Source organism: Panthera pardus, unplaced genomic scaffold (genome assembly GCF_024362965.1).
Source record: "Panthera pardus isolate Hobbes unplaced genomic scaffold, ASM2436296v1 HiC_scaffold_21, whole genome shotgun sequence".
NCBI classification, from domain to species: domain Eukaryota; kingdom Metazoa; phylum Chordata; class Mammalia; order Carnivora; family Felidae; genus Panthera; species Panthera pardus.
Genome location: NW_026526777.1, coordinates 11,519,883 through 11,547,043, shown reverse-complemented (window position 1 = coordinate 11,547,043; position 27,161 = coordinate 11,519,883). Strand labels below are relative to the sequence as shown.

General features: G+C 49.5%; 1 protein-coding gene across 3 annotated transcripts in view; it reads left to right on the top strand.

Annotated features, from left to right (window-relative positions):
- Positions 1 to 1,437: 1,437 nt before the first annotated feature.
- The window catches only part of MTARC2 (mitochondrial amidoxime reducing component 2), a 41,192-nt gene continuing 15,468 nt past the window's right edge, over positions 1,438 to 27,161 (top strand). The window contains exons 1-4 of one of the 3 annotated variants that reach the window (XM_019465671.2): positions 1,438 to 1,938; positions 7,668 to 7,841; positions 12,259 to 12,421; positions 13,392 to 13,532. In XM_019465671.2, coding sequence (XP_019321216.1) covers positions 1,652 to 1,938; positions 7,668 to 7,841; positions 12,259 to 12,421; positions 13,392 to 13,532 — 765 coding nt within the window. In that variant the 5' untranslated portion in view covers positions 1,438 to 1,651. The remainder of the gene's footprint in view (positions 1,939 to 7,667; positions 7,842 to 12,258; positions 12,422 to 13,391; positions 13,533 to 27,161) is intronic. The other 2 variants (XM_019465670.2, XM_019465669.2) reach the window with 2 other exon arrangements.

Below are 27,161 nucleotides of genomic sequence, written 5' to 3'. Positions count from 1 at the left end.
CACCTTCCCTTCGAGGGGCTGGCTGGACAAGGGCAATATTCACCTTTTAGACTCTTTTTTCCCCCTCTGCTTCCTGGGTCGGTACTCTAATCAACCGTGTTTTATTTAGATATATATTTGGAGAGGGGGAAGTTCAGGTGGGGGTTTGACTTTCACAAGGAACAGTGAGAGGGAGCCTTTCTCCTCCAGCTCCCTTTCCCTTCTCCAGCCTCTTCCCGCTGCGGAAGATGGCCCTCTTCCCGGGAGGGTGACTGATGCAGATTTGGGAGGTGGTTCATGGTTGCCTTCTTAAATGTTCCCAGAACTGTGCCACAATTTAAGAAACTTTTTTTTAACTTTTTTTTTTTTTTTTTTTTTTTGAGACAGTGAGAGACAGAGCATGAACGAGGGAGGGTCAGAGAGAGAGGGAGACACAGAATCTGAAACAGGCTCCAGGCTCTGAGCTGTCGGCACAGAGTCTGACACGGGGCTCGAACTCAGGGACCGAGAGATCATGACCTGAGCCAAAGTCGGACACTCAACGTACTGAGCCACCCAGGCGCCCCCCTCCCCCCGCCTTTTTTTTTTTTTTTTTTTTTTGTAATAAACAGCCTCAAACCTGAACTAGTCTAAGAAAATCCCCTGTTCACTAAATAGCCTGCATGAATGGAGCTGGTCAAGATGAACTACAGCCAGACATTAGTTAAAGCAGGGAAAACAAATTTTATTCAGTAACTAGTGACAGGAGGGGAAAGAGCTGAGATCCAGTGCCATTTGGGCAGAGGCGACTGGGCAGGTTAAAGGGAGAAGGGGGGGGGGTGGCGCTCAAGTGAAAAATGACAAAAGGCTGTGTCTGCCAGCTGGCAATTACTGAAGACAGGATTCCGTCCTCCCACAGAGACCGGAGACAAGCCCTGTCCTCCTCGACGACTCTCTTTCAAAAGAAAGGCTCTCAGGTCCCTGAGAAAGACATTTCTGAGTTGCAGAAGATACATGCACATCTCAGAGGGACAGAGGAAGGATTCACACTTGTGAGCCCTTCTGAGCGAATGTTCTAGGACCTGGAGGTCAGGGGTGTGTCCTCAGATGTGGGCCGGAACAAGCAGTGAAGCGTCCTTGCAGCAGGGAGCTCTGTCTCGGGCAGGCATTTTATTGGAGGTGGGGGGCCGGGGTCACCCCGGGGACCGGGCCTCACCCTGCCAGAGGCCACGCTGGCCTTGAGTCCGCTGTCGGTGCAGAGGTTTCCGGGGAGCGGGTGGGGGGCCCAAGTCCCGCAGTCCCCGGAGGGATCGGCCAGAGCAAGTAGTTGCTAAACGTTTCACAACCTCGCGCTCCCCCGTCTGCGGTTTTGCTTCCCGGGTTCCGTTGGGAGCGCGCGACCCGGCCGCCGAGAGGCGCGCGCGAAAAGGGGCGTGGAGAGCGCGGGGGTGGGGGGGGGGCGCGGCCCGAGGGGTGGTCCTGCGCGGGGACCGTCGCGGCGCAGGCAGAGGGCGCACGCAGCGCGGGGAGAGCTGCGGCCTCACGTCCGGTTACCGCGCGGCCGCCTGCCACCTGGACGCGTGCTGCAGGGACTAGAGGGCCGGCGACCCGGCGACCGCGGCTCGTCCCGCGCGCCCCGAACCTCCAGCGCCCCCGCGGCCCCCGCTCCGCCCGCGCCCGCTCCCGCTCCGCCATGGGCGCCGCCGGCTCGTCGGCCCTGGGCCGCCTCGGCCTCCCCGCGTCGCGCCTCCCCGCGCAGCCCCGGCCCGGCTGGCTCGCGGTGACCGCGCTGGGACTGGCCGCCGTGGCGCTGGGGACCGTCGCCTGGCGCCGCGCGCGGTCCAGGCGGCGCCGGCGGCTGCAGCAGGTGGGCACGGTGGCGCAGCTCTGGATCTACCCGGTCAAGTCCTGCAAGGGGGTGGCGGTGAGCGCGGCGGAGTGCACGGCCCTGGGGCTGCGCTGCGGCCACCTGCGGGACAGGTAGGGCCGAGCCGGGCCGAACCGGGCCGGGGCTGCGCGATACCTCCCGGGGGTCGGGTGGGGGCCCGCTCGCGGGAGGGAGGGTAGAGGTTTGCCTCCGGCGTTTCCTGGGCTGCCTGTTGGACGCCTTGCCTTTGATCCTTTACCTGGGAAGGTCAGTTCCTGTCTTGTTCAGATTTGGAAGGGTAGGTAGGTAGGGGCAAACCCCTGCCCCTCTCTAGATGAGAGGTTCCTCCTTTGTAGAAGGACGGGGCTGACCCGGTCGTCTCCCAAGTCTCTTGCTAGTTCTAAACTTTCTGATTCTATCTTAGGTCTGTAGCACAGTGGTAGAAAATAAAATGCTATGAGCACTCGTGGGCGGACCGCAGCAACGCTGAAACCAAGTCTTGTTCAAGGACACTGGCTTTGGGCTTGCTGGAGTTTGTTCCTCACACGTCTCTAGTCCTGGGGAAGGTGCCTAGGAGAACCAGGAGGTGGGGAGACTTGACCCGCTTTCATAAGTAATGAGCAGAGTGAAGTTTTGTGTTGGGGAGAAGGCGTATGGGGGGCTGCAAACGTAATATTTGCCATTAAGGGAAGAGTGTGTCCCCTCTCTCCAGAGGCAGAGTGGTCCTCAAGGAAGAACTTTGGGTAAAGTTTCCACCCACATAAGGCCTGGCGCATGGAAATTTCATTTCTCCTCTCTCAGAAAAGAAAAAGGTATCCTGTCATTTAACTCATCCCAAAGGTGAGGCTACAGAAACATACTCCTTGACACAGAATTATGCAGGATATCTGGAAGGCTCGCTCGATATGGTGAAGGATGCTAAACTCTAGAAAGAGTGAACAAGGAAGAACAGAATGCCCATCTTTTGTTCGTTTCAGTTAAGATGCCTTCCTATCTGGGATGGTTTTGCTGTGGTCCTCTCTGTATAGGGAGGAGGAGGTTTGCGAGGTGATTGTTCAAGGAATCTTCTAGCAGCGGCCGTCTGCTGCCCTGAGGTCCCTCTACGACACATGGATTCACTATTCTCCGAAGACAGCTGTCTTTAACAAATGTGGACGCTCACAGCTTTGAAAAACTCCACACCCTGTCCTAGAGAAATATCGCGTATGCCGACCGTGTAACTCTTGGGGAGTTTCCGTCCACCTCCTTCCGGATTTCTAATCCTGGAGAGATTTTTAAAACTTAAATGTCCTGGGAGTCCCATCCCAGACCTATGGGATCAGAATCACCAAGAGTGAAGCCGTCTCAAGTCGTGTCTCAATCTCCCCGGGGGAATCTGATTCTGTGATGAGAGGGTGGTGTCTGGGGGCCAGTAAGGAGAAGAGCTTGGTCGCAGCTTGTTCAAGCGTGACCGATTAGAAAAGCCTTCTTACTGCTGGGAAGACCACTTCACTTTAGTGATACTGGACAGACTCCAAAAACAGGGAGGAGCGAATTCTCATGATGCACATCCAGAGAAAGTGGCTGTGCTACTTCCTTCCCCGCTTGAAGGACCGAAGTGATTTCTCAAGAGGGATTTCCGGTTCCTATCCGTGTCTCTTTTGATTGTCTAATGACTGTTTTCCCACTTCTGGTTGTCACTGCTTCGCTGTGATTATTGCACTTTCAAAACAACCCCTTTCTTCCGTCAATGAAAAAAAAACAACAACTTTGTTTTGAACGACAAATGCTTGGGGTTTTGTGCGGTGGTGGGGTGTGGAGACTGGGATGAGACAGGGCAAGGCAGGGGAACGTTGACTCAGTGCGTCGGATGCCTCAGACCCCGAGCTGAATCCTGTCACGTAGATGATCTTATGCAAGCCTCATCACAGTCTTGTGGGCTAGATATTATCTCCACTCTGCAAAACAAACAAACAAGCAAACAAAAACAAAACACAGTATCAGAAAGGATGAGCGTCTCACCCAAGATCACCAAACAGTTATGTGCTGGGGGGATTTGAACTCAGAGCTCTGTGGGTGCAGCAATCACGTGCTTTTTTTCTGAAGGCAGTGTGATTTAAAAAAGCAAAGGTTGTACTGAGCCTCAGGAGACCCGGGCCCAGTCATCTAACCTCCCTGCACCTCATTTTTGTTTTTCATTCACAAAAGAGAGGGGTTGGACTTGACGGTCTCAAAGAGGCTATTTAATCTAGGTTTCATTTATTGAAGGATAATTGAAAGCAAGCTGGAAAGAACTCTGCTAAGTGACCGCTGTTCTCTCAACCTAAGACTTTCATAACGAAACTACTACTAGCCTTTAACACAGGAAAAGACCTCTCGTATTTAATTCCATTTTGAACCTGTGTCTTTGGAACCCTTCTAAGAAGCTGGGTGGGTTCTTCCTCTCTAAAGGGCTCTGTGTCTCCGACTTCTAGAACTGTTTTGTTCAGAGCTCTGAACAGATCTGTGAATGTTTGGCTTGGGCACCCTGAACTTTGAGCCGGTTTAGAGGCCGCCTAGCAGAATGCTGGCCTTGCCTGATTGGCACAGACAGGGGGAGGGTTGGCTGCCCTCCTTGACCTTGTAAATCCGGCTCTCCTTAGTGGGCATATATGACTCAGTCTTTTGTGCATCTGTCGTACCCCTGCTGAAGCCAGCCCTTTATGTTTTGTGCACAGACTGTGATCTCCTGGAGAAATGAGATTTCTAATTTATTATCCTGAGTGTCATTTCCTCCTGACTTTACCCTCCTGCTGTCACCGGGTCCCTGCTCCCCCCCCCCCCCCCCCCGCCCTTTTTCAGGCTCAGGCACTTCCACTTCCCAGGCCAATTTCTAAGTTTAGAAATAAGGTTTTCCAGCTGTCCTGGGCTCTGCTCTCCCACCTCTGTGGCTGTTCAGGGCACCGCTGTGGTTTTTTTTTTTTGGAGAATATGAGCTCCAGCCTCTGCATTGATTCTTACACCACACACCCATGCTTTATGCGTAAAGGAAGGTGTTCGTTTTGGGACAACTTGGTCATGAAGAATCCACAATCCAGACTTAACGTTCTTTCAGATCTGGCAGAACAGAGATGATTGTTCATTCACTGGGCATCATTTGTGTGCAAGAGATGACAAATGGCATTACCCCAGTGGACAGGGTAATGAGGGTGGTCGCGGTATGTTACAGGCAGCAGCGTTTTATCTTGGGTCGGTGTCTCTGTCCCGTCCCGGTGTTAGACTTCCTGCAAGCTGCCACTTGCCTTTCCGGTTGCAGCAGGTGGCGTGAAATGTCCAGCGCCCCCCCTCCCCTTCTCACTGTGAACACCCAGGGGTGACCTCCTGTGCTGCAATACCACTGGCTGGAGCGCAGGGCGGCGCTTGTGAGCCCGCGGGAAGGGCTAAAGTGGAGGTGGATGGGGAAGGGGGGGCGGGATGAGAAAACTCAGCCCAGCGAGGGACTCGCTGTCAGAAATAACCTGCAGACATCTGTTGGGACATGGGTCTGGGTTGTGTGCAGATCTCAGAGGGAGTCTTGTTTGGTGCTAAGACTTGTGGCCAGCTCGGAGTGCCGGCGGTGGTGGGGTTGACCAGAGCAGGGTCACCCGGAACTCCGCACCCACGGATGAGGCTGGAAATAGGAACGGGGCCCAGCCCGGGGGGGAATGGAGCTGTAACGGAGGAGCAGGGATTCCCTTGGCCACAGAACCCCATAGATGAGTAGGCCAGACAACCCTGGGAACCTTCTAGAAGGTTCCTAACTTACCTAGAAGGAAGGAGGCAGCTTACCTAGAAGGAAGGAGGCGGCTTCTCAGAGGGACGGAGCCTGCTACTGCCCAGCGTCACCAGCTCCGGGATGGGAACAGCCGAGACAGTTCCTAAGATGCCTTTGCACGGTCCTACCTCCACTGCCATACCTGGACACCAACACGCATGCTGGTTAACAGAGCACAGGTGCCAGCGAGGGGGGAAGGGACACCACTAGGGTCTGGTGAAGGCAGGGACTGAGCTGTCTGCACTCTGAGATCAGACATCCTCATCAGGTTCTTGCAGGCGTTCCCACTTGGTTCCAGTCATATTTGGAAATGTCTCTCTTAGAGGAGCTGCCCCTCGTTCTGGAAGGCGCTGTCCTTTTTGTCCTACTCACGTTTGGAAAGCCCCAGCTTTCAGCTGCTGCTTGTACATCAATGCCCGCAGAGTTCCTCACCCGCTGCACTTGTGTTCTGTCTAAAATGGGTATTGAGGGGCGCCTGGATGGGTCAGTCAGTTAAGCATCTGACTTTGGCTCAGGTCATGATCTCGCAGTTCGTGGGTTCGGGCCCCACATCAGGCTCTGTGCTGACAGCTCAGAGCCTGGAGCCTGCTTTGCATTCTGCGTCTCCCTCTCTCTCTCTGCCCCTCCCTGGCTCACACTCTGTTTCTCTCTCTCTCAAAACAAATAAACATTAAAAAATGTTGAAAAAAAAGGATATTGAAACTTACTCTCTAGAGGGCAGAACGCTTTTTAAATTCTTTTTTTTTTTTTTTTTTTTTTTTTTTTAGTAATCAAAGAGTTGTGTGGAATAACCCAAAACATGCACTCTGCTGAAGATCAAAACGTAGGCGACCTCCCCGGACCAGCCTCCCTCCCCCTTTCTAGCTTACCCATCCCCCCCACCCCCACCCCAGATAGGATGCGGTGTGAAAACCGAGGCCAGAATAGCAGCTCTCTAGAGATGAGTCGAGTTCTGATCTAACTTGTGGTTTGTGAGAATTTTCATTCTCTGAATCAGAACATGCGCACAAGGAAGAAAGGCTAATTGGGGGTCTCCTGACGACAGATCTGCGGGCCATGGGAGGTTAAACAGAGCGGAGGCCCGTTTGCATCCTTCGGAATCACGGACATAACAAGAATCTGTCTAGGGTTCTAGATGACTTGGGCCAGCAGTTTTGGCCCCGTCTGGTTCCACAGTGAAAAGACTTAGAAGACATTTCGCTTCGACCAGGGGCTCGGAGGAGTGTTGAACAGACACAGGGAAGTTTCTGACCAAAGCAAAGCCCCAAACTGAGCACCATAATTACTTAAGCGGTGAAGGGAAGGTCCCTAAATCAGCCTCATTTTCTGGAGTTTTGGAACTGGGGATTTTCTTTTCTTCAAAAGAAATTTTTTTAACGTTTTAAAATTTATTTTTGGGAGACAGAGACAGAGTGCCAGCAGGGGAGGGACAGAGAGAGAGGGAGACACAGAATCCAAAGCAGGCTCCAGGCACTGAGCTGTTCAGTACGGAGCCCGATGTGGGGCTCAAAGCCACGAACCGTGAGATCATGGCCTGAGCCAAAAGTTGGACGCTTAACTGACTGAGTCACCCAGGTGCCCCTTTTTATTTATTTATTTTTTTTGATGTTTATTTTTCGGAGAGAAAGAGAGAGAGAGAGAGAGAGAGAGACGATGTGAGTGCACAAGCAGGGGAGGGGCAGAAAGAGGGGACAGGGGATCTGAAGTGGGCTCCATGCTGACAATAGCTTCAGTGCAACAAGCCTGATGTGGGGTTCGAACTCATGAACCACGAGATCATGATCTGAGCCAAAGTTGGACTGAGCCACCAAAGTGCCCCAAGAACTGGAGATTTTTACGCATTGGCCACATGTTCTCTCCCAGGGCTGTTTCTTGTAAAGAAGCTCCTTTTGGGGGCACCATGTTTTGGACCCAAAGAATTTGGCCAGGTCTGGATAATTGTCTGGGAAAAAATGGTTGGATCCTGAGTGCGGGTAGGGGGAGGGTTTTGATGAAATAGAAAGCTAGACGGAAACCACTGAGAACGTGGAAGAGGCCTTTCTGAGTGTGTTCTTGTCTGTTCCTTGGCAGGTTTTGGCTGGTGATTAAGGAAGATGGGCACATGGTCACCGCCCGGCAGGAGCCTCGCCTGGTGCTGGTGTCCATCACCTATGAGGGCGACCGCCTGATCCTCAGGGCTCCGGGCATGGACCAGCTGGTTTTGCCGGGCAAGCTGCCTTCTTCAAACAAGCTGCATGATTGCAGGTGCGCTGCCTGGGGCCCCCGGGGACCTGCAGCGGACTTGATTTTCCTGCAGGCTTCTCCCTGCACCCTGTCTTGTTACAGTGTCTATAGTAGCTGATGAGTTTGGTCAAGGAAATATTTTTTAAAAATGTTTGGTTATTTTGACAGCAAGAGAAAGAGAGAGAGAGGGGTGGGGGAGGATTCCAAGCAGGTTCCATGCTATCAGCATGGAGCCCGACTCGGGGCTCAATCCCATGAGCCCTGAGATCATGACTGAGCTGAAATCAAGAGTCTAATGCTTAACCAACTAAGCCACCCAGGCAGGTGCCCCGGTAAAGGAAATATTTAAGAGGTTTGTCCTGGGCTGGGATCAATCCCGTGGTCAGGTGCGAGTGGATGAGGCAGAGAGCTGTTTCCAGGGTCCCTGGGATTTGTCTTAATCAGGTATGCTAAGGAGTGCAGATGTGGAAATGACCGTGATGTGTAAGGACATACAGATCTCTGGAAACAGGAGGCTTGGCATGTCATAGAGGGCCACATAGAGGGACCCCAGGGTTGGTCAGGAGGTGGGGGCTGAGGTAGGGTGGGAGGTCAGGGGGAACGACCTCAGCGAGCAAGAGCCTTTATTGTGGTTTCCACAGGAGGTACCGGGCACGGCAGGATAAACAGCTTTAGGATTGGCTAGTTTGAGTAATTCCAGTGGGCTCTGGGGCATAGAGGTCCTGTCCCTGTTTGTCTGGTACCTGGCCCTGAGTATTCGGGCAGGGTGACAGTGGCCTGGAACATAAAAGCAGACAGGGGAGGAGGCTGGGGTGGGGACTCTGGATAGGTTGTCATGCACACGAAAGGCGCCCTTGCAGGTGGGTCGTTTACTACCCGTAGGAACTGACCAGACTTGGGAAGGACAGTTCCTTCCACGTCGGCAAGATCCCAGGATGTCAAAGCATCAAAAAGACAGGAAATACAAAAGCGTGATTGATACATATGGGGGGGGGGGGCGGACACAGGGCCAGTCTTTAGAGTTTGTCTCTGTTTATTCAAGTTGGAGGGGCTTCGCTTCAGCAGTGGCAGCCCGCGCCCAGCCAGGCAGACGAGGCAGTGAGTGGAGACTATACCAGCCGAATCTCAGGGTTGGGTGAGAGGGGTGCAGGAGCTTCTCGAGGTGATGTTGCAGCCTCTCAGGTCTGGGATTGAGACTGAGGCACCTGTTGCACCAGTCAGATGTGGGAGATTCCCACCTCTGGCCTCCTAGACACGTCTCCAGCCCTGGGCTTCCTTCCAGTCTGTAGGACCCCTGCAGGGCTGTCAAATGCCACGGCTCAAGGGGGCCTTGTCTGGTGCTGCCCGGAAGTCCTAGAGGCTAGGGCACTTGTCATTTTCAGCATGTGGAAATTGAGGTTGTCCATAGGTCCCCAAGGCTCAGAGGATGGCCACAGAGTGCTCCCTGTGCCCTGATTGTATACTTTTTCAAGCAAAGTGTCTGAGCTTAAAACTACCCTTTGGAGCGCCTGGGTGGCTCAGTCAGTGAAGCGTCCAGCTTCAGCTCAGGTCATGATCTTGCGGTCCATGGGTTCTAGCCCCGCGTTGGGCTCTGTGCTGACAGCTCGGAGCCTGGAGCCCGCTTCGGATTCTGTGTCTCCCTCTCTCTCTGCCCCCTTCCTGTGTGTGCTCTGTCTCTCTCTCTCTCAAAAATGAATAACCATTAAAAAAATTAAAAAGGATTATGGAACATTTTGTGTCAAATGTGGAAGAGCGTGGATTTTGCATAACATTCTGGAAGAATAGGAGAAGCCGAGGGGTTACCCCTCAAATGGCTGAGGGATAGGTACCGCCTGCTGCAGGGATGGGGGAGAAGGGACCAGTGGAAGGGCAGTGTTCGGGAATGAGAAAGAGGTTTTGCTGTTAGTATTCTCTTATCCACCGGCTGCTTTCTACTTTTCAAAGTGCCCACAGTAGGCTCACCTCGGGGACGGAAGCTGGGGGGCAGAAGCGTGTGCTCATCCACGGGTGTTGCTGTGAGGGGTTGAGGAATGTGCTGGATCCAGGAGCAGGTGCTGTGGGAACTGATGAACAGTGGGGTCGAGTCTGTTCCAAGTAATTTGTTGTTTGAGGAGACTTTTAGGGGCAAGGCTGAAGGCCAGGAGGGGACCTTGAGAAGGCTTTGGGACTGAATTAAGAATTAATCAGAGGTCAAGCAATGGGTCCCTGAAGAGGGGTTAGAGAGAGAGAGAGAGAAAAAAAAAAGAGCCCAGGAAACTTGAGAGCAGCATGGAGATTCGACAGGGGGCTGGAGAGGCCATTTGAAAAGAAAGTGAGTCTAAAGGTCAGAGTGGGACTGGGGACATCGGAGAGCACAGGGCTTTTTTAAAAAAAATTATTTTTTTAATGTTTATTTACTTTTGATAGAGACAGAGTGCGAGTTGGGTGGGGGATTGCAGAGAGAGAGGGAGACACAGAATCTGAAGCAGGTTCCAGACTCTTAGCTATCAGCACAGAGCCCAGTGTGGGGCTCAAACCCACAAACCATGAGATCATGACTGAGCTGAAGTCAAATGCCCAACCTGCTGAGCCACCCAGGCACTCCAAGCATCCGACTCTTGATCTCAGCTCAGGTCTTGATCTCCAGGTCATGGGTTTGGGTCCCGTGTTGGGCTCTGTGCTGGGCTTGAAGCCTATTTGAAAACAAAAGGTAGGGTGCCTGGGTGGCTCAGTCGGTTAAGCATCTGACTCTTGATTTTGGCTCAGGTTGTGATCTCACAGTTCATGAGTTCGAGCCCCATGTTGGGCTCTGTGTTGAGTGTGGAGCCTGCTTAAAATTCTCTCCCTCTCTCTCCCTCCCTACTCCCTGCCCCGCCACTTTTTCTCTAATCATGAGTATACTCTTTTTCTCTGTAAAACTGTCTCTGGCGGTCTAGTGGTTAAGATTCGGCACTCGTGTCTCTAAAAAAAAATGTGGACTATTAAAGAAGACCTTAACCATATTTTTTTTTAAATTTTTTTTTAATGTTTATTTATTTTTGAGACAGAGAGAGACAGAGCATGAACAGGGGAGGGTCAGAGAGAGAGGGAGACACAGAATCTGAAACGGGCTCCAGGCTCTGAGCCGTCAGCACAGAGCCCGACACGGGGCTCGAACTCACGGACCGTGAGATCATGACCTGAGCCGAAGTCGGACGCTCAACCGACTGAGCCACCCAGGCGCCCCAACCATATGTTTTTAAAATGGATGGGAGTGGGTGTCAAACCACCATGGCATTTGGATTCCATTGCATGCTTTCAGGGCATAATTTTATATATTTGTATATTAGTATACATAATACACTTTATAATTATTTTATTTTTATTTTTTTAAGTATTTATTTTGAGAAACAGCACAAGTAGGGGAGGGGCGGGGAGAGAGAGAGAGAATCTCAAGCAGCGCACAGCTTGATGTGGGACTCGAACCCAAGAACCTCGAGACCATGACCTGAGCCAGAGTCAGATGCTTAACGGTTTGAGCCACTCAGGCGGCCCTGCAATAATTTTATTTTAAATGTCAGTATTTATAACTCAATGGAACTTATATCTTCCACAACAAATTAAACTTACCATAAAAATAGTTTACATGTCCACTTGCAATTCTGTGAGGGGTGCGTAGCTTTTGAACATTTTTTTTTAGTAGTGCTCAAGCAGAAAAAGCATTGTGTTATCTAATGGAATCTGTGCCTGCCTTGTGGGTAAGTACTGTATTATTATCTCCAGTTTACAACCGGAAACACAGCGTCAGGGGAGTTGAATGCTTGGCGTGAAATCACAGAGTAGAGCACGGTGGAGTTTCAGGTGCTGCCAGACTCCAAGCTCAGGCTGCATCTGCCACACCAGAGTCCCTTCTGAGAGGATCCTGCATCCTTGCTACTCAAAGTGTGGTCCGTGGACCAGCAGCTTAGCCGCCCCGAAGCCTGTCAGGCATGCACAAGCTCAGGCTCCAGTCAGACCTTCTGGATCAGCGTGTGCATTTTCACACGATCCCAGTGATGTGCAGGCATATTAGGCTTTGAGAAGCTCTTCCCTGGAGCACATTCTGCAGATTCCCCTCCTGCTTCTGTTCAGCTTTGGCCGTTGGCCTGAAGACGTGCGGTCCAGCTACTCTGTCTTTACAAATTTTTTTTGAATGTTTATGTATTTTTGAGAGAGATTGAGACCGAGCATGAGCGGGGGAGGGGCAGAGAGAAAGAGAGGGAGACACAGAATCCGAAGCAGGTTCCAGGCTCCGAGCCATCAGCATAGAGCCCGACACGGGGCTCAAACTCAAGAACCGTGAGATCGTGACTGGAGCCAAAGTCGGACGCTCAACCGACTGAGCCACCCAGGTGCCCCCAAGCTGTTCTGTCTTTAGCGCTAATCTTTCAGGGTGTTGAGGCAGGAGAATAACTCTGGTGTTCTCTTGTGACCCTTCCAGGCTGTTTGGGATGGACATCAAGGGCAGGGACTGTGGCGACCAGGCAGCTAAGTGGTTCACCAGCTTCTTGAAAACAGAAGCTTTCAGGTTGGTTCAGTTTGAGGATCACATGAAGGGAAGGTCATCGAAGAAAATTTTCTCTACCCTTGTACCGAATTACCAGGTGAGCTTACAGAGAGCTGCCCTTGGCTTCTGCCAGTCACCCCTCTGTGTCGGGCTTCCTTCTTGGGATCCCAGTTAGGAGAGTGTAGTCATGGCCCAGGGGAGGAGGACGGAGGGTGCGTTCTGGGCAGGTGTTGGGGACGGAGAGGGAAGGGCCTCCAGGTGGAGCGTGGAGGATAGATTGCGGCAGGTACCATGGAGGGAGAAGCTAGGGGTGACCCCCAGGGAGGTGGGGGGCTCAGGAGAAAACAGGTTGGGAAGGTGAAGTGAAAGGTTCGTTTGGGACTGAACCAGGTTTCCTAAAATTACAGAAGCGGGCTTTCTCCCAGGGCTCCCTTGGCCATCAGTGTGGTGTGGTTATTTCGGGCACTGAAAGGGTATCCTCTGAAGGAGGCCACCTCTGGGTCAGCCGTAGCCCAGAGACCACAGCCTTTGATTTTGCAGTGAGAGAAGGTTTAAAATGCTAGCCGCTTAGGCAGCCCTCCCCTTCCTCCCTGAACTACAAGCTTTTTGAATGCTTTGTTCACTGCTGTTATGCCATCTAGAACAGTGCTGGGTACAGAGCAGGTGCTTAATAAATGCACGTGGAGTGAATGGGTGCCGCCTGAAGAAATTATGGGGACAGTGTGGTGGATTGGCGGCCTGTTTTACGGCAGTGCTGTGGGAAGAGGGTCACTGCTGGGCGCTGGAGTGAGGAGCAGGGGGAGTCCTGGAAGGTGACGCTGCCCTAAGCCCTGGCTGTTGCCGTGTGTGTGTGTGAGGGGAGCCCCTGCGAGGCCCGGTGGCAGGAACCGGCCTGGCACTGACTTGGCTGTTTCCAAGACCGCGGGGTCTTCTCCCCTCATTGAACACCACTGTCCCTCTGCATTGTCCCCCCTGTACACACCACTTCCAGACTTTGCTTAGCTTTCTGTTGGGCTGAGGCATTTCACGGGCCAGTGAGGCCTGATGGTGCCATGTTCTTGGCTCAGGTGGCCTACCCAGACTGCAGCCCGATCATGCTCCTCTCAGAAGCCTCCCTGGTGGATCTGAATACCAGGCTGGAGAAGAAACTGAAAATGGACCAGTTCAGACCCAGCATTGTGGTGACAGGCTGCGATGCCTTTGAGGAGGTAAGAGGCTCATAGCTTCTGTGCATTAAGCTCTAGCGTGCTGATCAAGATGCTAACGGAACTGCTGTTCCCTTTACCCAGCGCCAACTCAAACCCTCCATGGGGTCTCTTCTTCCCTGAGACTTACCTTAACCTTGTGGACTTGTGTCCCTATTGCTGCCACCATCACCTTGCTGGCCTCAGGGGTGCGCTGCTCACCCTTTCATGCCTGGGCCCCAAAGTGAGCAATCAGATCTCCACATTGCGTTAAGTCTGAAATGAGGCTAGACTGTATCATTATAGCTCAGAGATCACTAAAAGGAAATGAAGATGAAGAGAACAGCCAGGAGTGCTCAAGGATTTGAGATTCCTGGAAGGCCCAGACCCCAGAGTGGAGGCCGAGAGGATACAGGAGATCTGCCTTGTGAACAGGGCCCTGGAGACATTGTATGCCATGGCCTGAGTTCTCTCCCAGAGGACCCACATGCTCTCCTGCATGGCTGATGGCAGAAATTTCCACCCTCTCCAGACACAGCCCCTTGTAGCCCTGAGGGGACAAGCACATCAGAGCCCAGCTGTCCTGCAGTCTGTATGGAAATACATAACTGGGTGTTGCTCTGTGCTAAGAAATGTTGGCAGTCCTATTAAACATTGGGGGTGGGCTAAGCTTTATGGACCCTGGAAGTAATGACAAAAAAATCCATTTATTGGGTGTTTTCTGGGTACCAGGCACCGAACTAACGTATTACTTCATATAAATTACTCATTTGATCCCGACAAAAACCCTGTGAGGTCTGTACTATTGTCTCCTTTCTATAAGGAAATTGAAGCTGGGAGGTATTACCCACTTGTTGGTCATGTAACGGATGGTTCTGGCATTAGCACCTCAGACTTGTAACTCCAGTTTCTGAGGTGTAGGAGTCGTGGTTCCAATTTAGAAATACCAAATAGCTGACTCTGAGGGGAGAGGCTCTCCATTCATTGCCCCCTTGGGTGGCCACGTTTCCTTTTGTGCGAGTAAAATGTGCCCCTATTTGCTGATAAGTGTTGTCCTTTAGAATAAACCTTTGTATTGAGGGGCCCTTGGGTGGTTCAGTCCGTTGATATCAGCTCAGGTCATGATCCCAAGGTTATGGGCTCCATGCTGAGCGTGGAGCCTGCTTAAGATTCTCTGTCTCCCTCTGCTTCTCTCCCTGGCTTGTGTTTGCTCTTTCTCTAGAAAAAAGAAAAAAAAAAAAAGAATAAATCTTTGCATACAGTGTAGTATAAATTCTTTCATACATAGGCACTTTATTGTTTGGTAATTTAAAAAATAGCAGTGTATACAGAAGTTTTCTACTTGTTGATGTTATCCTGTCATATGTTATCTATTTCCTATAATTTCTCTTTACATTCATTAAAATGTTTTTCTTTTAAAGTTTATTTATTTTTTGAGAGAGAGAGAGGGCACAAGCAGGTGATGGGCAGAGAGAGAAGGAGAGACAGAATCCCAAGCAGAATCCCAGACAGAATCCAAAGCAGGCTCCAGGCTCTGAGCAGATAGCACAGAGCCCTATGTGGGGCTTGAACTCATGAACTGTGAGACCATGACCTGAGCCAAGATCAAGAGTCAGATGCCTGGGGCATCTGTTGGTTAAGCATCCTACTTCAGCTCAGGTCATTATCTCACGGTTCATGGGTTTGAGCCCCGTGTCGCGCTCTGTGCTGACAGCTCAGAGCCTGGAGCCTGCTTCAGATTCTGTGTCTCCCTCTTTCTCTCTCTGCCCCTCCCCCACTTGTGCTCTCCCTTTCTCTCAAAAACAAATAAATAGACATTAAAAAAAAAGTCAGATGCTCAACCAACTGAGCCATCCAGGTGTCCCCAAAATGTTTTTTTTTTTTTTTCCCAAATTGATAATCTATAATGGGCCAGGCACTGTGGCTGGGAGCCCTGGATACAGAGGTGAAAAGATACAGATCCTACCCTTCAGAATTCAGAATTCAGAATTATGAGCAGAAGAGCCTCAAGGCAATGACAGCTTGGTGTGAGAAGAACTGTAATGCACATGCTTAGCCGGTGCCTAGGATGTTTCAAAGTAGAACTGCCTAAGTCTGCCTGTCGAAGGGGGGTGTGGGGGTGGGTCAGATCAAGCCACCTCGAAGCCATGCTGTGTATGTGTATAGCTGTGTGTGCTCTGTGTGCCTGCAAGGGTGAGCGAGGGTCGTAGTGGGTATCAGAGGCAGCCAGTTGAAGACCTAAAAGCACGAGAGGCCATGACATTGAGGGGTGCCCGGGAGCATTTCAGAAGCACAGAACTCTGGGGGCGAAAGAGAAGTGTCAGGAGGAGGCTGGACCCGGAGCTGGCTGGAGCCCGCCAGGCCAAGGGGTTTGCATTTTATATTGTGGATATTGAAAGCAGGTGATGGTTTTGAACAAGGAAGCAATTCGTATTTATATCCCTCAAGCAAATGTTACTGAGGGGAGCACAGTGTGCCAGGCCTGCTGTTACTCTGGCAGCTCTCTAGAATGTGCCCGGGAAGGAAGGGAGACCCAAGGCTGGAACACCAGTGCGGTGCTTAATCACCAGAGGGTCTTTTTGAAAAGCTGTAGATTAGTGGGCCTTACCTGGAGCCCGCATGAAATGCGTGATAAGGCCCGTGACCGCACTGGAGGCCCCAGCCCGTGGGAGTCTCATGCCAGCGGCTACAGATGAGGCAGGACAGGAAGGGACCTTGATGCTCTTGGGCTGTCGGCACTTTGAGGGAAGAGTCTCGATTTTTCTCCCCAGGAATAAATCCAGATTTTGTGGGACTTAGAGTTGATAACAGTCTGGGGGGCTTCCTTTAGAAAAGAAAATAGCAGTTAGGTACAGGGCCTAGAAAGGGTCTGGTGCAAGAGAGGGGCCTAACCTGCCTGTTTCTCCCCCGTGGTCTAGTAGTGTGCACGAGGGTGGAGCCCTTAGACGCTGCATGCTCTGCGGTAATGCAAGTGGCCGGGAATTGGATTAGAAATTAGCCCGTGGGGACGTCCGGGTGGCTCAGTCGAAGTGTCCGAAGTAAGACACGATCTTACGGATCGGGAGTGCGAGCCCTACATTGGGCTCTCTGCTGTCTGTGCAGAGCCTGCTTTGGATCCTCTGTCTCCCTCTCTGCCCCTTCTCCGTGCTTTCTCTCTCTCTCAAAAAAAGAAAAAACAAAAAAGAAATTAGTACGTGAAGCAAAAATTCTGTCACAGGAATCCTATAATTGCTCCATCATTTTCTGAGGAATTTTATTTTAGGGAATACAATTGTTCTTGATTTATCTCTACTGAAGATACGAATTTAAAAAACATTTTTTTTAATGTTTATTAATTTTTGAGAGACAGAGACAGAGTGCAAGCAGGGGAGGGACAGAGAGAGAGGGAGACACAGAATTGGAAACAGGCTCCAGGCTCTGAGCTGTCAGCACAGAGCCTGACTCAGGACTCGAACTCAAGAGCTGTGAGATCATGATCTAAGCCGGAGTCGGACGCTTAACCGGCTGAGCCACCCAGGTGCCCCTGAAGATACTAATTTTAGTAAGATTTTGAGCCAGGGGAATAAGAAGAAAAGATACTTTTTTTTTTTTTTTTAAGTTTATTTATTTTGAGACAGAGTGAAAATCCCAAGCAGGCTCTGCACGGTCAGCAACTGAGCCCAACGTGTGGCTCAGGGCTCGAACTAATGAACCGTGAGATCATGGCCTGAGCAGAAACTGAGAGCTGGATGCTTAGTCAACTGAGCCACCCAGGCGCCCCAAAAAGATGCCCTATAGCCAGATTCCAGGCTAAAGATTTTTGCTTTCCTGGAATTTGCTAAGAATTTTTGTTCTCCTATAACTTGTCAAAGTGAACCTAAGGCTAATGTGAGCCTAATCTCATCCTCTTAGGCAATTTGAGTAGGTGGAGTTTTATTTTTTTTAATTAAAAAAAATGTTAAGTGACCTTGTGTTCTCTGTTTTATTCCTGCATGGTGATGGGCTTTCTGACATAATACCTAAGGCAGAATACTCTTTTTTTCTTTATTTTTAAATGTTTATTTATATTTGAAAGAGAGACACAGTGCAAACAGGGGAGGTGCAGAGAGAGGGAGACACGGAATCTGAAGCAGGCTCCAGGCTCTGAGCTGTCAGCACAGAGCCTGTGACGCGGGGCTCGAACCCACAGACCACGAGATCATGACCTGAGCCGGAGTTGGACGCTTAACCGAGTGAGCCACCCAGGCACCCCGGGCAGAATACTCTTCTTTTTCTAGAAAAGTCCTCTGATGGTACACATTTTAAAAAATCCTTGGTATAAAATGATGCTCATGTTGCCAGTTTATTCTGCCTGAAATTAGGAAGCCCAATAATTAAGGGCCTGATGCATTAACCTATCTACCCGGTGCAGTTGTACAACCATAACCTTTCAATTAGTGGGACTGTATGAAATATTAATGATAATATTCATAAATATTTAATAGAGCAACTAATAATAAAAAAATAGCAAATCTAAGCATGGTGCAAAAAGTCAGGCCATTATTTATTGCAAAAATCCAGAGCAATAGTAGAATGCATTGTGCAACATTTACTCTTTGTGACCCGAAAAGTACTTTGTACTTTTTTCTACTAACTCCGAATAGTAAGCACATTTTCAAAGGTGGCGTCTCTTGGGCCAGTGCAGTGCGTGAGGGTTCTGGGAAGGCAGAGCAGTGGAATTTAAAAAGAGGACAATTGACTAATGCTTCTTATCTGTGTGGTTGGCCATTGCAGGGGTCAGTGTTTCCCGAACTTTGCTCACTATTCTGGTGAACAGGACTTGGCTTTTTCCCACCCCCCCCGGAATATGTTGTTCATATCCTTTCTCACTCCGCAGTATGGAAGAACTGGGGAGAGCCTGCCAGAGATTTGGTGTGTTCCCTGTCACTGTCACTCTGTCACTTCTATTCTTCCAGAAGCTTCCAGAGAGGTGGTAGGTCTTGAAGCCAGGCGGCTGTGGTTGGGTCCTGACCCTCATCACTCTCTGGCTGTGTGGACTGGGGGTTCTCAGTACTCTCTCCTTTGCAGCTGCTGAAAAATAAAGTTTTTGCAAACCATCATCCCCCACATTTTCATTCCCCCAAATCTGATTTGGGACGAGTTGGGATTTTATTTGGGGGCTTAGATTAGAAGTCTCCATCCTGGAATAAGAATGTCCTCTGCCTGGCTTCAGGGATTCCTGAAGTAGCAATGATAAGAACACCATATAAAACAGGAACAAAACAACAGTAACCACAACACTCACAATTGTCATGTGTGTATTAAGTCACAGGCACTGTGCCGGAGGTTCACATGGGGTATCTGGTTTTTTTTGTTTGTTTCAAGTTTATTTATTTTGAGAGAGAGAGAGAGAGAGAGAGAGAATCCCAAGCAGGTTCCAGGCTCTGAGCCGTCAGCACAGAGCCCAGCTTGGGGCTCGAACTCACGAATGGTGAGATCATGACCTGAGCCGAAGTCGGCCGCCCAACCTACTGAGCCAGCCCAAGAGCATGTGACTCTTGATCTCAGGGTTGTAAGTTCAAGTCCCACATTGGGTATGAAGCCTACTTAAAAAAAATTGTTTTGCAAAAATTTTGTTTAAGTTATGTCTGCTGTGTGCATGCATGTGTGTGTATGTGTGTGTGAAAGAACATTAAGAAACAGTGTGAAATGTGATTTTTATTTTATTTATTTTAATGTAATTTTTTAAAAAACACTTATTTTTCTTTCTTTAAAAATTTTTTTTAAAATTACATTTATTTTTGAGAGACGGAGTGAGACAGAGCGTGAGCAGGGGAGGGGCAGAGAGAGAGAGAGAGAGGGAGACACAGAATCCAAAGCAGGCTCCAGGCCCCGAGCTGCCAGCACAGAGCCTGACTCGGGGCTCGAACCCACGAACCGTGAGATCATGACCTGAGCCGAAGTCGGACACCCAACCGACTGAGCCACCCAGGTGCCCCTATTTTTGTTTCTTAAATATTTATTTATTTTAAAGGAGAGAGAGCACACACATGCACTAGTGGGGGAGGGGCAGAGAGAGAGAGGGAGACAGAGAGAATCCCGAGCAGGCCCCACAGCACTGCCAGCCTGGAGCCCAACGTGGGGCTGGAACTCACGAACCGGGAGACCACAATCTGAGCCGAAATCAAGAGTTGGACGCTTTACCAACTGAGCCACCCAGGCACCCCAAGACTTTTTTTTTTTTAGAGAAGTTATAGGTTAACAATAAAATTGAGAGGAAATTGTGAAGATTTCCCATAGACTCCCTGCCCCGACATATGCACAGCCTCCTTCATTAGCAAAGTTGGTCACCAGAATGATACATTTTTTTTACTAAGGATGGACCTACACTGACACATCATGGTCACACAAAGTCCACAGTTCACCTGAAGGTTCTCTCTTGCTGTGGTACATCCTGCGGGTCGGGACAAATGTATAATGACACCCCCAACACTGTAAAACTTGCAGAGTGTTTTCACTGCCCTAAAAATCCTTTGTGTTCTGCCTGTTCACCTTCTCCCCACCCCACCCCCACACCTCTGGCAGCCACTGAGCTTTTTATAGTCTCTGCAGTTTTGCCTTTTCTCCAGTGTCCCATGTTTGGAATCCTACAGTATGTAGATTTCTCATATTGGCTTGTTTCGCTTGGTGATACGCATTTAAGATTCCTCTGTGTCTTTTCATGGTTTAATAGCTCATTTCTTTTTAGCGCTGAATAATTTTCTGTTGTCGGAACGTACCACAGTGTGACGTATCCATTCACCTACTGAAGGATATTTTGGTTCCTTCCGAGTTTCGGCAGTTATAAGATGTCATGTTTTACGTTGGTTCAGGGTGAAAAATGTTCGCTAGTCATCGAAGAAGGTAGTGTTTTCACCTCTCTTATGGAGCTGTGGAAGCTGAGACTCAGAGAAGTTGAGTTACTTGCCTCACATCGCCTAACTGGCCTGTGGCCGGTGACAATTTGTGCTGTGGCATAATGTTCTTTGGCAGAAAGAAGTTAAGCCCAAATCTCGTGTTTATGGACTTTGCTAGAAGCAAGCTGAAAGCCCCAAACAGTCATTTTTCTTTCTGAATGAATGAAAAGCACCAAGATGAGGCCTGAGGAATGTGGGTGCGGATTCAGGGGCCACACTCAGCCCCCTTAGGCGATTCCTGCTTGCCTTTCAAGTGAGGGGACCCATGCCCTCGTCTGGGCTGCTTTCCTGACCTGCCCATTTTGTTAGGAGCCTCAAGCAAGGCCCTTGCACAAGCCTGTCCTTATTTACAAAAGCCAAAATGATGAAAAGGGAGACAGGACTCCTGGGTAGGGGGCAGAGTAACCCACATTTCTAAAGAATTTTCTAGTGGAGTCGGTACCTTGACTTAAGGAGAGCTCCTTATGCATTTGCCTTTTTGTTTACATCTCAGTAACTTGAAGCGTTTACTCTAGACATGTTTAGGGTCCGGAAAAGGGGGAGCTGAAGAATGGAAAGCCAAATCCTAGGGCTTCAGCTCCTTTCCGATCACGACGAAATGAGAATACCTCTGTGGGATTCCGCATGGCCCCACACTGCTTCGTCCTCCACTGCACCCACCGGGCAAATGAAACACCCCCTGGGAAGCCCATGGCCGGGAAGATGAGCGGATGTTGGCTAAGAAGGAATGTGTTGAGGTCTTCCTGGGCAGCTGTTTCCAAACTGGCTACACATCACATTGGAGGGGTTTACACAGGCCTGATGCTGGGTCCCTGGGGCGGCCTGGGCAGAGGAGCCTTTAAGGCCCCCCTGATGATTGCAGCCTGCAGCCAGGCTGCAGAGCCCCTGGCCTGGGGTCTTCCTGGGAGCAAGATAATTACAGGAGCTGCAAGTGGATGTGGAGACCAGAGGGGCCACTCTGTGAGCTTGACCTTACTCCTCTCTGAGCACTCTTTTCTGATTTTATTAAGAGGTTTTTTTTTAACGTGTTTATTTTTGAGAGACAGAGACAGAGCATGAGCGGGGGAGGGGCAGAGAGAGAGGGAGACACAGAATCCGAAGCAGGCTCCAGGCTCTGAGCTGTCGGCACAGAGCCCGACACGGGGCTCGAACCCACAAACCGAGAGATCATGACCTGAGCTGAAGTCGGACGCTTAACCGACTGGGCCACCCAGACGCCCCTGTTTTCTGATTTTAAAGTTGACAGATTTTGCTAACGGATTTTAAAGGTTCTTTGCAGCCCTAATGTTGTATAATTTCTTTTGTCTTTTTCTTCTGTTAGGCTGTGTGTGTGTGTGTGAGAGAGAGAGATCAGTAAAGGCACTTTATCACAAATATCTCTCAAACCTCTCCAATATGACCTCTTTCTTGGCTTTTTTTTTTTTTTTTAACAAACACTTCCTTTGTACATTCTACGTTTCATTTTTTTTTTTTTTATAAGTGAGCACGTTTAATCTTTCTATCAATCACATGAGGTTGGTTTCTCAAGATCTTCTTCACTGTCTTTTTCTTACTTATCCCTGGTCCCGAATGAGCAAACCTTTAAACTGTTGAACTGAATTAGGGGCGGGGATCTGGCTACCGAATCGTGTTTAACATATTTTACCTGTGCCTGTAGATATGTTAACTTTTCAGATCACGAAGGAAATAAAAGCCTTCAATGACAAAAGTACGTGGGTATTCCCTTTGAGCAGGTATGATCCCACAAACATACACATTTATGCATCACAGGTAAGGTACTTATCTTAAAACGGAAGTCTACTTACCATACAGGGTTACGTTGGTTTCAGGTGTACAAAATCGTGGTCCAGCAATTCTGCGTTTTAGTGCTCACCATGATCAGGGTAGTCACAGTGCAACATTATTTCTGTATTATTAACTGTATTCCCTACCTTGTACTGTTCATTTCTGTGACTGAATTATTTTGTAACCGGAAGTTTGTATCTCTTAATCCCATTTACTTCTTTCACCCATCCCCTCCCGGACCGTGAGATCATGACATGAGCCGAAGTCAGATGCTTAATTGACTGAGCCACCGAGGAGTCCCTATTTTGTTTTGTTTTGTTTTTTTTTATATTCCACATGGGTGAAATCGTACATATTTGTCTTTCTCTGTCTGACTTATCTCACTTAGCGTAATACCCTCTAGGTCCGTCCATGTTGTGGTAAATGGCAAGATCTTTTTTGTGGCTGAGTAATATTCCATGTAAACGTATACCACCTCTTTTGTGACCATTCATGTATTGATGGACACTTGGGCTGCTTCCGGATCTTGGCTACTGTAAATAATGCCGCGATGAACATGTATCTTTTTGAATCAGTGTTTACATATTCTCTGGGTAAATACCCAGTATTGGAATTATTGGATCATATGGTAATTCTATTTTTAATTTTTTTATTATTACTTTAATTAAAATTTTTTTAAATGCTTATTTATTTTTTTAATCTTTATTTTTTTTGAGAGAGAGACAAGAGTGTGAGCAGGGGAGGAGCAGAGAAAGAGGGAGACACAGAATTCGAAGCAGGTTCCAGGCCCCAAGCTGTCAGCACAGAGCCTGACGTGGGGCTCCAACTCACAAACCATGAGATCGTGACCTGAGCTGAAGTCAGACACTCAACCGACTGAGCCACCCAGGCACCCCATGTTTATTTTTTGAGAGAAAGAGAGAGAGAGAGAGTGAGCAGGGGAGGGGCAGAGAGAGAGGGAGACACAGAATCCAAAGCAGGCTCCAGGCTCCGAACTGTCAGCACAGAGCCCGACGTGGGGCTCGAACCCATGAACCTCGAGATCTTGACCCTAGCCGAAGTTGGACGCTCAACCGACTGAACCACCCAGGCACCCCTTCTAGTTTTAATTTTTTAAGGAACCTCCACACTGCTTTCCACAGTGTCTGCACCAATTTGCGTTCCCTCCAACAGTGCACGGGGGTTCCTCTTTCTCTGTATCCTCGAAGAGTGGCCATTTGCTTTAAAAGCTACCCTAGAGAATAGCCCACAAATACAGATGCTGAGGTAGTGATGGAAGAATAGTGGAGGTAGGAGTCATCTGGGGGACTCCCCCCCCCCCCCACTCATCCCCCTCTCTCGTCTGCTGGAGGATTGTGATTCTCAGTGTGGGCCGTGGGTGCTGAAGGCAGTTCAAAGCCCCCAGGCTGCTGCCTTTGGGAATGGAACTGGTGGCCGCTTCTCCCCGACTCTGCTGTTGGTGGGTGTGGGGCCCCTTAGCATCCGTCAGGAGCTGAGCCTGAGGGGAGACTGGGGTCTCTCACATCCACGAGGCACTGGAAACCTCGTGGTTCTCACCTCCCTGAGAGGAGCCTGGGCCAGGTTCAGCCGCATCAGCCCCGAAGAGTATCCAACCCAGCGCATGCACCTCAGAGATGCACAAGCAGCCAGGATTCAGGGTCTCCCCTTTCCACTTTTGTAGCTTGTGGCTGCCGTTGCTTACGTTCGGCGGCCTCCAGGGAATGGAAGCTAGCTTGGCAGAAAGGCTGAGGCTTCCGTCCTGCCCTTCTGCCTGGATTTCCCCAAACAACAAATTCCTCCTGGCACATTTGTTATGCATGGAGGTTTACAGGAGTGTGTCTCCTTTGATTCTGTAGGAACATACACCAGCCAGCGTGTAACAGGAGGAGACTTACACTCTCCGGATAAAACACACTGCGTCTCCAGCCAGTGTTCTCCAGCATACACGAGAAAGCCTCGAGAGAGAATCTGGAACCCCAGCTGCAGAGATGGGGAAAGCTTTTCAGTGATTCAATTCAAGAATCTTTTTCAGATAAAGTTAAATTTTTTTTTTTTTTTTTTGGGCATAAAGGTAATTTCTTAAGTGTGGCTTACTCTGGGGACGCCTGGGTGGCTCAGTCGATTAAGTGTCTGACGTAAGCCCAGGTCATGATCTCACAGTTTGTGGGTTCAGGCCCCGCGTCGGGCTCTGTGCTGACAGCTCGGAGCCTGGAGCCTGCTTCGGATCCTGTGTCTCCCTCTCTCTCTGCCCCTCCCCTGCTCGCACGCTGTCTCTCTCTCTCTCTCTCTCTCTCTCTCAAAAATAAATAAACATTAAAAAAAATTAAAAAAAAAAAAAAGAACCACTTCCTCTGTGGTTCTGTATTAGTGTATCTTTGAACTATGCAATGATTCACTTAGCCATTTCTTTGTGATTGAGCCTGTAGGTGGTTTTCCATTTCCCCTTACATAATAAGCAGCTTTGTAAAACAGTCTTTGCCTACATTTCTCAACTGATTCTTAAGAAAGGCTGAGTCAGAATTTTATTATTTATTTATTAAAAATACCATTTAGGGGCGCCTGGGTGGCTCAGCGGGGTAGGCGGCCAACTTCGGCTCAGGTCATGATCTCACAGTCCTTGAGTTCGAGCCCCGCGTCGGGCTCTGTGCTGACAGCTCGGAGCCTGGGGCCTGTTTCGGATTCTGTGTCTCCCCCTCTCTGACCCTCCCCTGTTCATGCTCTGTCTCTCCCTGTCTCAAAAATAAATAAAATGTTAAAAAAAAAATTAAAAAAAAATACCGTTTAATGTTTATTTTTGAGAGAGAGCAAGTAGGGGAGGAGCAGACAGAGGGAGACACAGAAGCCGAAGCAGGCTCCGGGCTCCGAGCTGTCAGCACAGAGCCCGACAAGGGGTTGGAACTCACGAACCATGAGATCGTGACCTCAGTTGAAGTTGGACACTTAACTGACTGAGCCACCCGGGCGCCCTTAAGTCAGAACTTTCAAGGCTTTCCGTATATCTTGCCAAATTGCTTTGCAGAAGCTTACCGATCATACCAATTTATGTTCCCACAAACTGAGCAGAAGAGCGCCTTTTTTCTTATGCCCCTGCCAGCATCGATGCCTGTAATCCTTACTAAATCTGCTAAGTGAAAAGTCGCATCTCATGTAAATTGCTAATTCCTAGTGTGTGGCATCTTGTGTTAGTCCGTGAAGGAAGTTTGGCTGTGAGGTGGAGTTTTACTTCAGCTGAGGAAACTTGTTCCCTGCAAGTTTACACATTGGCCTAGATTCTGGAACACTCCTGCTTGCAACAGACGTTTCTCGAGAGTTTACTGGGTGCTCATCTCTGAGATAGATGCTGAAATTACAGAAATGAAGTCACTGTGTCTGACTGCAGGGGTCTCAGGACGAAGCAGGATCAAGGGCTCAGTAGCTGGATGGTTGAGGCACAGATAAGGGCTGAGATGTATAACCACACTCGAGGGAGCCCAGAGAAAGGGACACTCCGTGCGTGGTGTGTGTGTGTGTGTGTGTGTGTGTGTGTGTGTGTAGGAAGAATGCCACAGGGTTGCTTTTTAAAAAAATTTTTTTAATGCTTATTTATTTATTAAAATTTTTTTGTAATGTTTTTATTTATTTTTGAGATAGAGACAGAACATGAGCAGGGGAGGGGCAGAGAGAGACACACAGAATCTGAAACAGGCTCCGGGCTCTGAGCTGTCAGTACTGAGTCCGATGCAGGGCTCGAACTCACAGACCATTATAAGCTCATGACCTGAGCTGAAGTCGGACACTTAACCGACTGAGCCACCCAGGTGCCCCAATGCTTATTTATTTTTGAGAGAGAGAGAGAGAGAGAGAGAGAGAGAGAAGAGAAGAGAAGAGAGACTGTGGCGGGGGGGGGGGGGCAGAGAAAGAGACACACACACAGAATCCTAAGCAGGCTCCAGGCTCTGACCTGTCAGCACAAAGCCCGACACAGGGCTCAAACTCATAAACCATTAGATCATAACCTGAGACAGAGTCGCATGCTTAACCGACTGAGCCACCCAGGCGCCCCTAATTTCATGCATTCTCAATTCAAACTAATTTTAATAAGGGGGTCTTATTATTTTCATCAAAGAAGTGAGTTACTAATTACATTTAAACTTGCTTAGTGTTTTTTTACTGTAAGTAACCCTTTGCACCCAAAATGCCAACCATGATCAGATTAGGATGAGAGTGATGTTATTATATAAAGTCATTAATATTTTCATAGGTGATTAGAACTGGGGAGCCTCAGACAATTTCTGTGAATGCAGACAATATGTTATTCTAAACTGGGTCCTGCAGTTCTCTAAGAGTGAAAGACCAAGATTGAATCTGTTTTATTAAGCTAGGAACCCCAACTGAACTCTTCAGACTTTCCTGCCTCATATCATAGTCATGAGGTAGAGTTTCCACAGATCTGTGGCTTAAAATATGAAATTCACCATCCCTTGTACGAAGGCATTGGAAGGGAGCTACTTGAGGGCGAGCAACCCTCTGGGAACCTATGGGCTCACATTCTTTGGGCCGCAGCACCCTCGTGTGGCCAAGTGTGGCCAAATCCACCCTTTTGGGCTGCCCCCAGGCCAGGGTAGCACCGCGCCCATCACTTACCTGTGCAGAGGCCATATTACTGGTCACGCTCCTGGTGGGGGATGGTGGTGGAAGGTGGGGGGAGTGGGAGAGGTAAGGGGGGGTGGGGGTCACATTCTGCCAGGTGAACCACCTGTTCTGATTGTCTTGCAGTTTTGCTGTTCGCATAGGGCACGTAATAGATAGGGTACAGAGATTCTGTTTGTTACCTGGTGATCCTTGCCTTTTACGAGGGCTGTGTAGTTCATCCGTCGACTGCTGGTTTGGAACACAGACTTTATTTTTTTTTTAATTTTTTTTTTAACGTTTTATTTATTTTTGAGACAGGGAGAGACAGAGCATGAACAGGGGA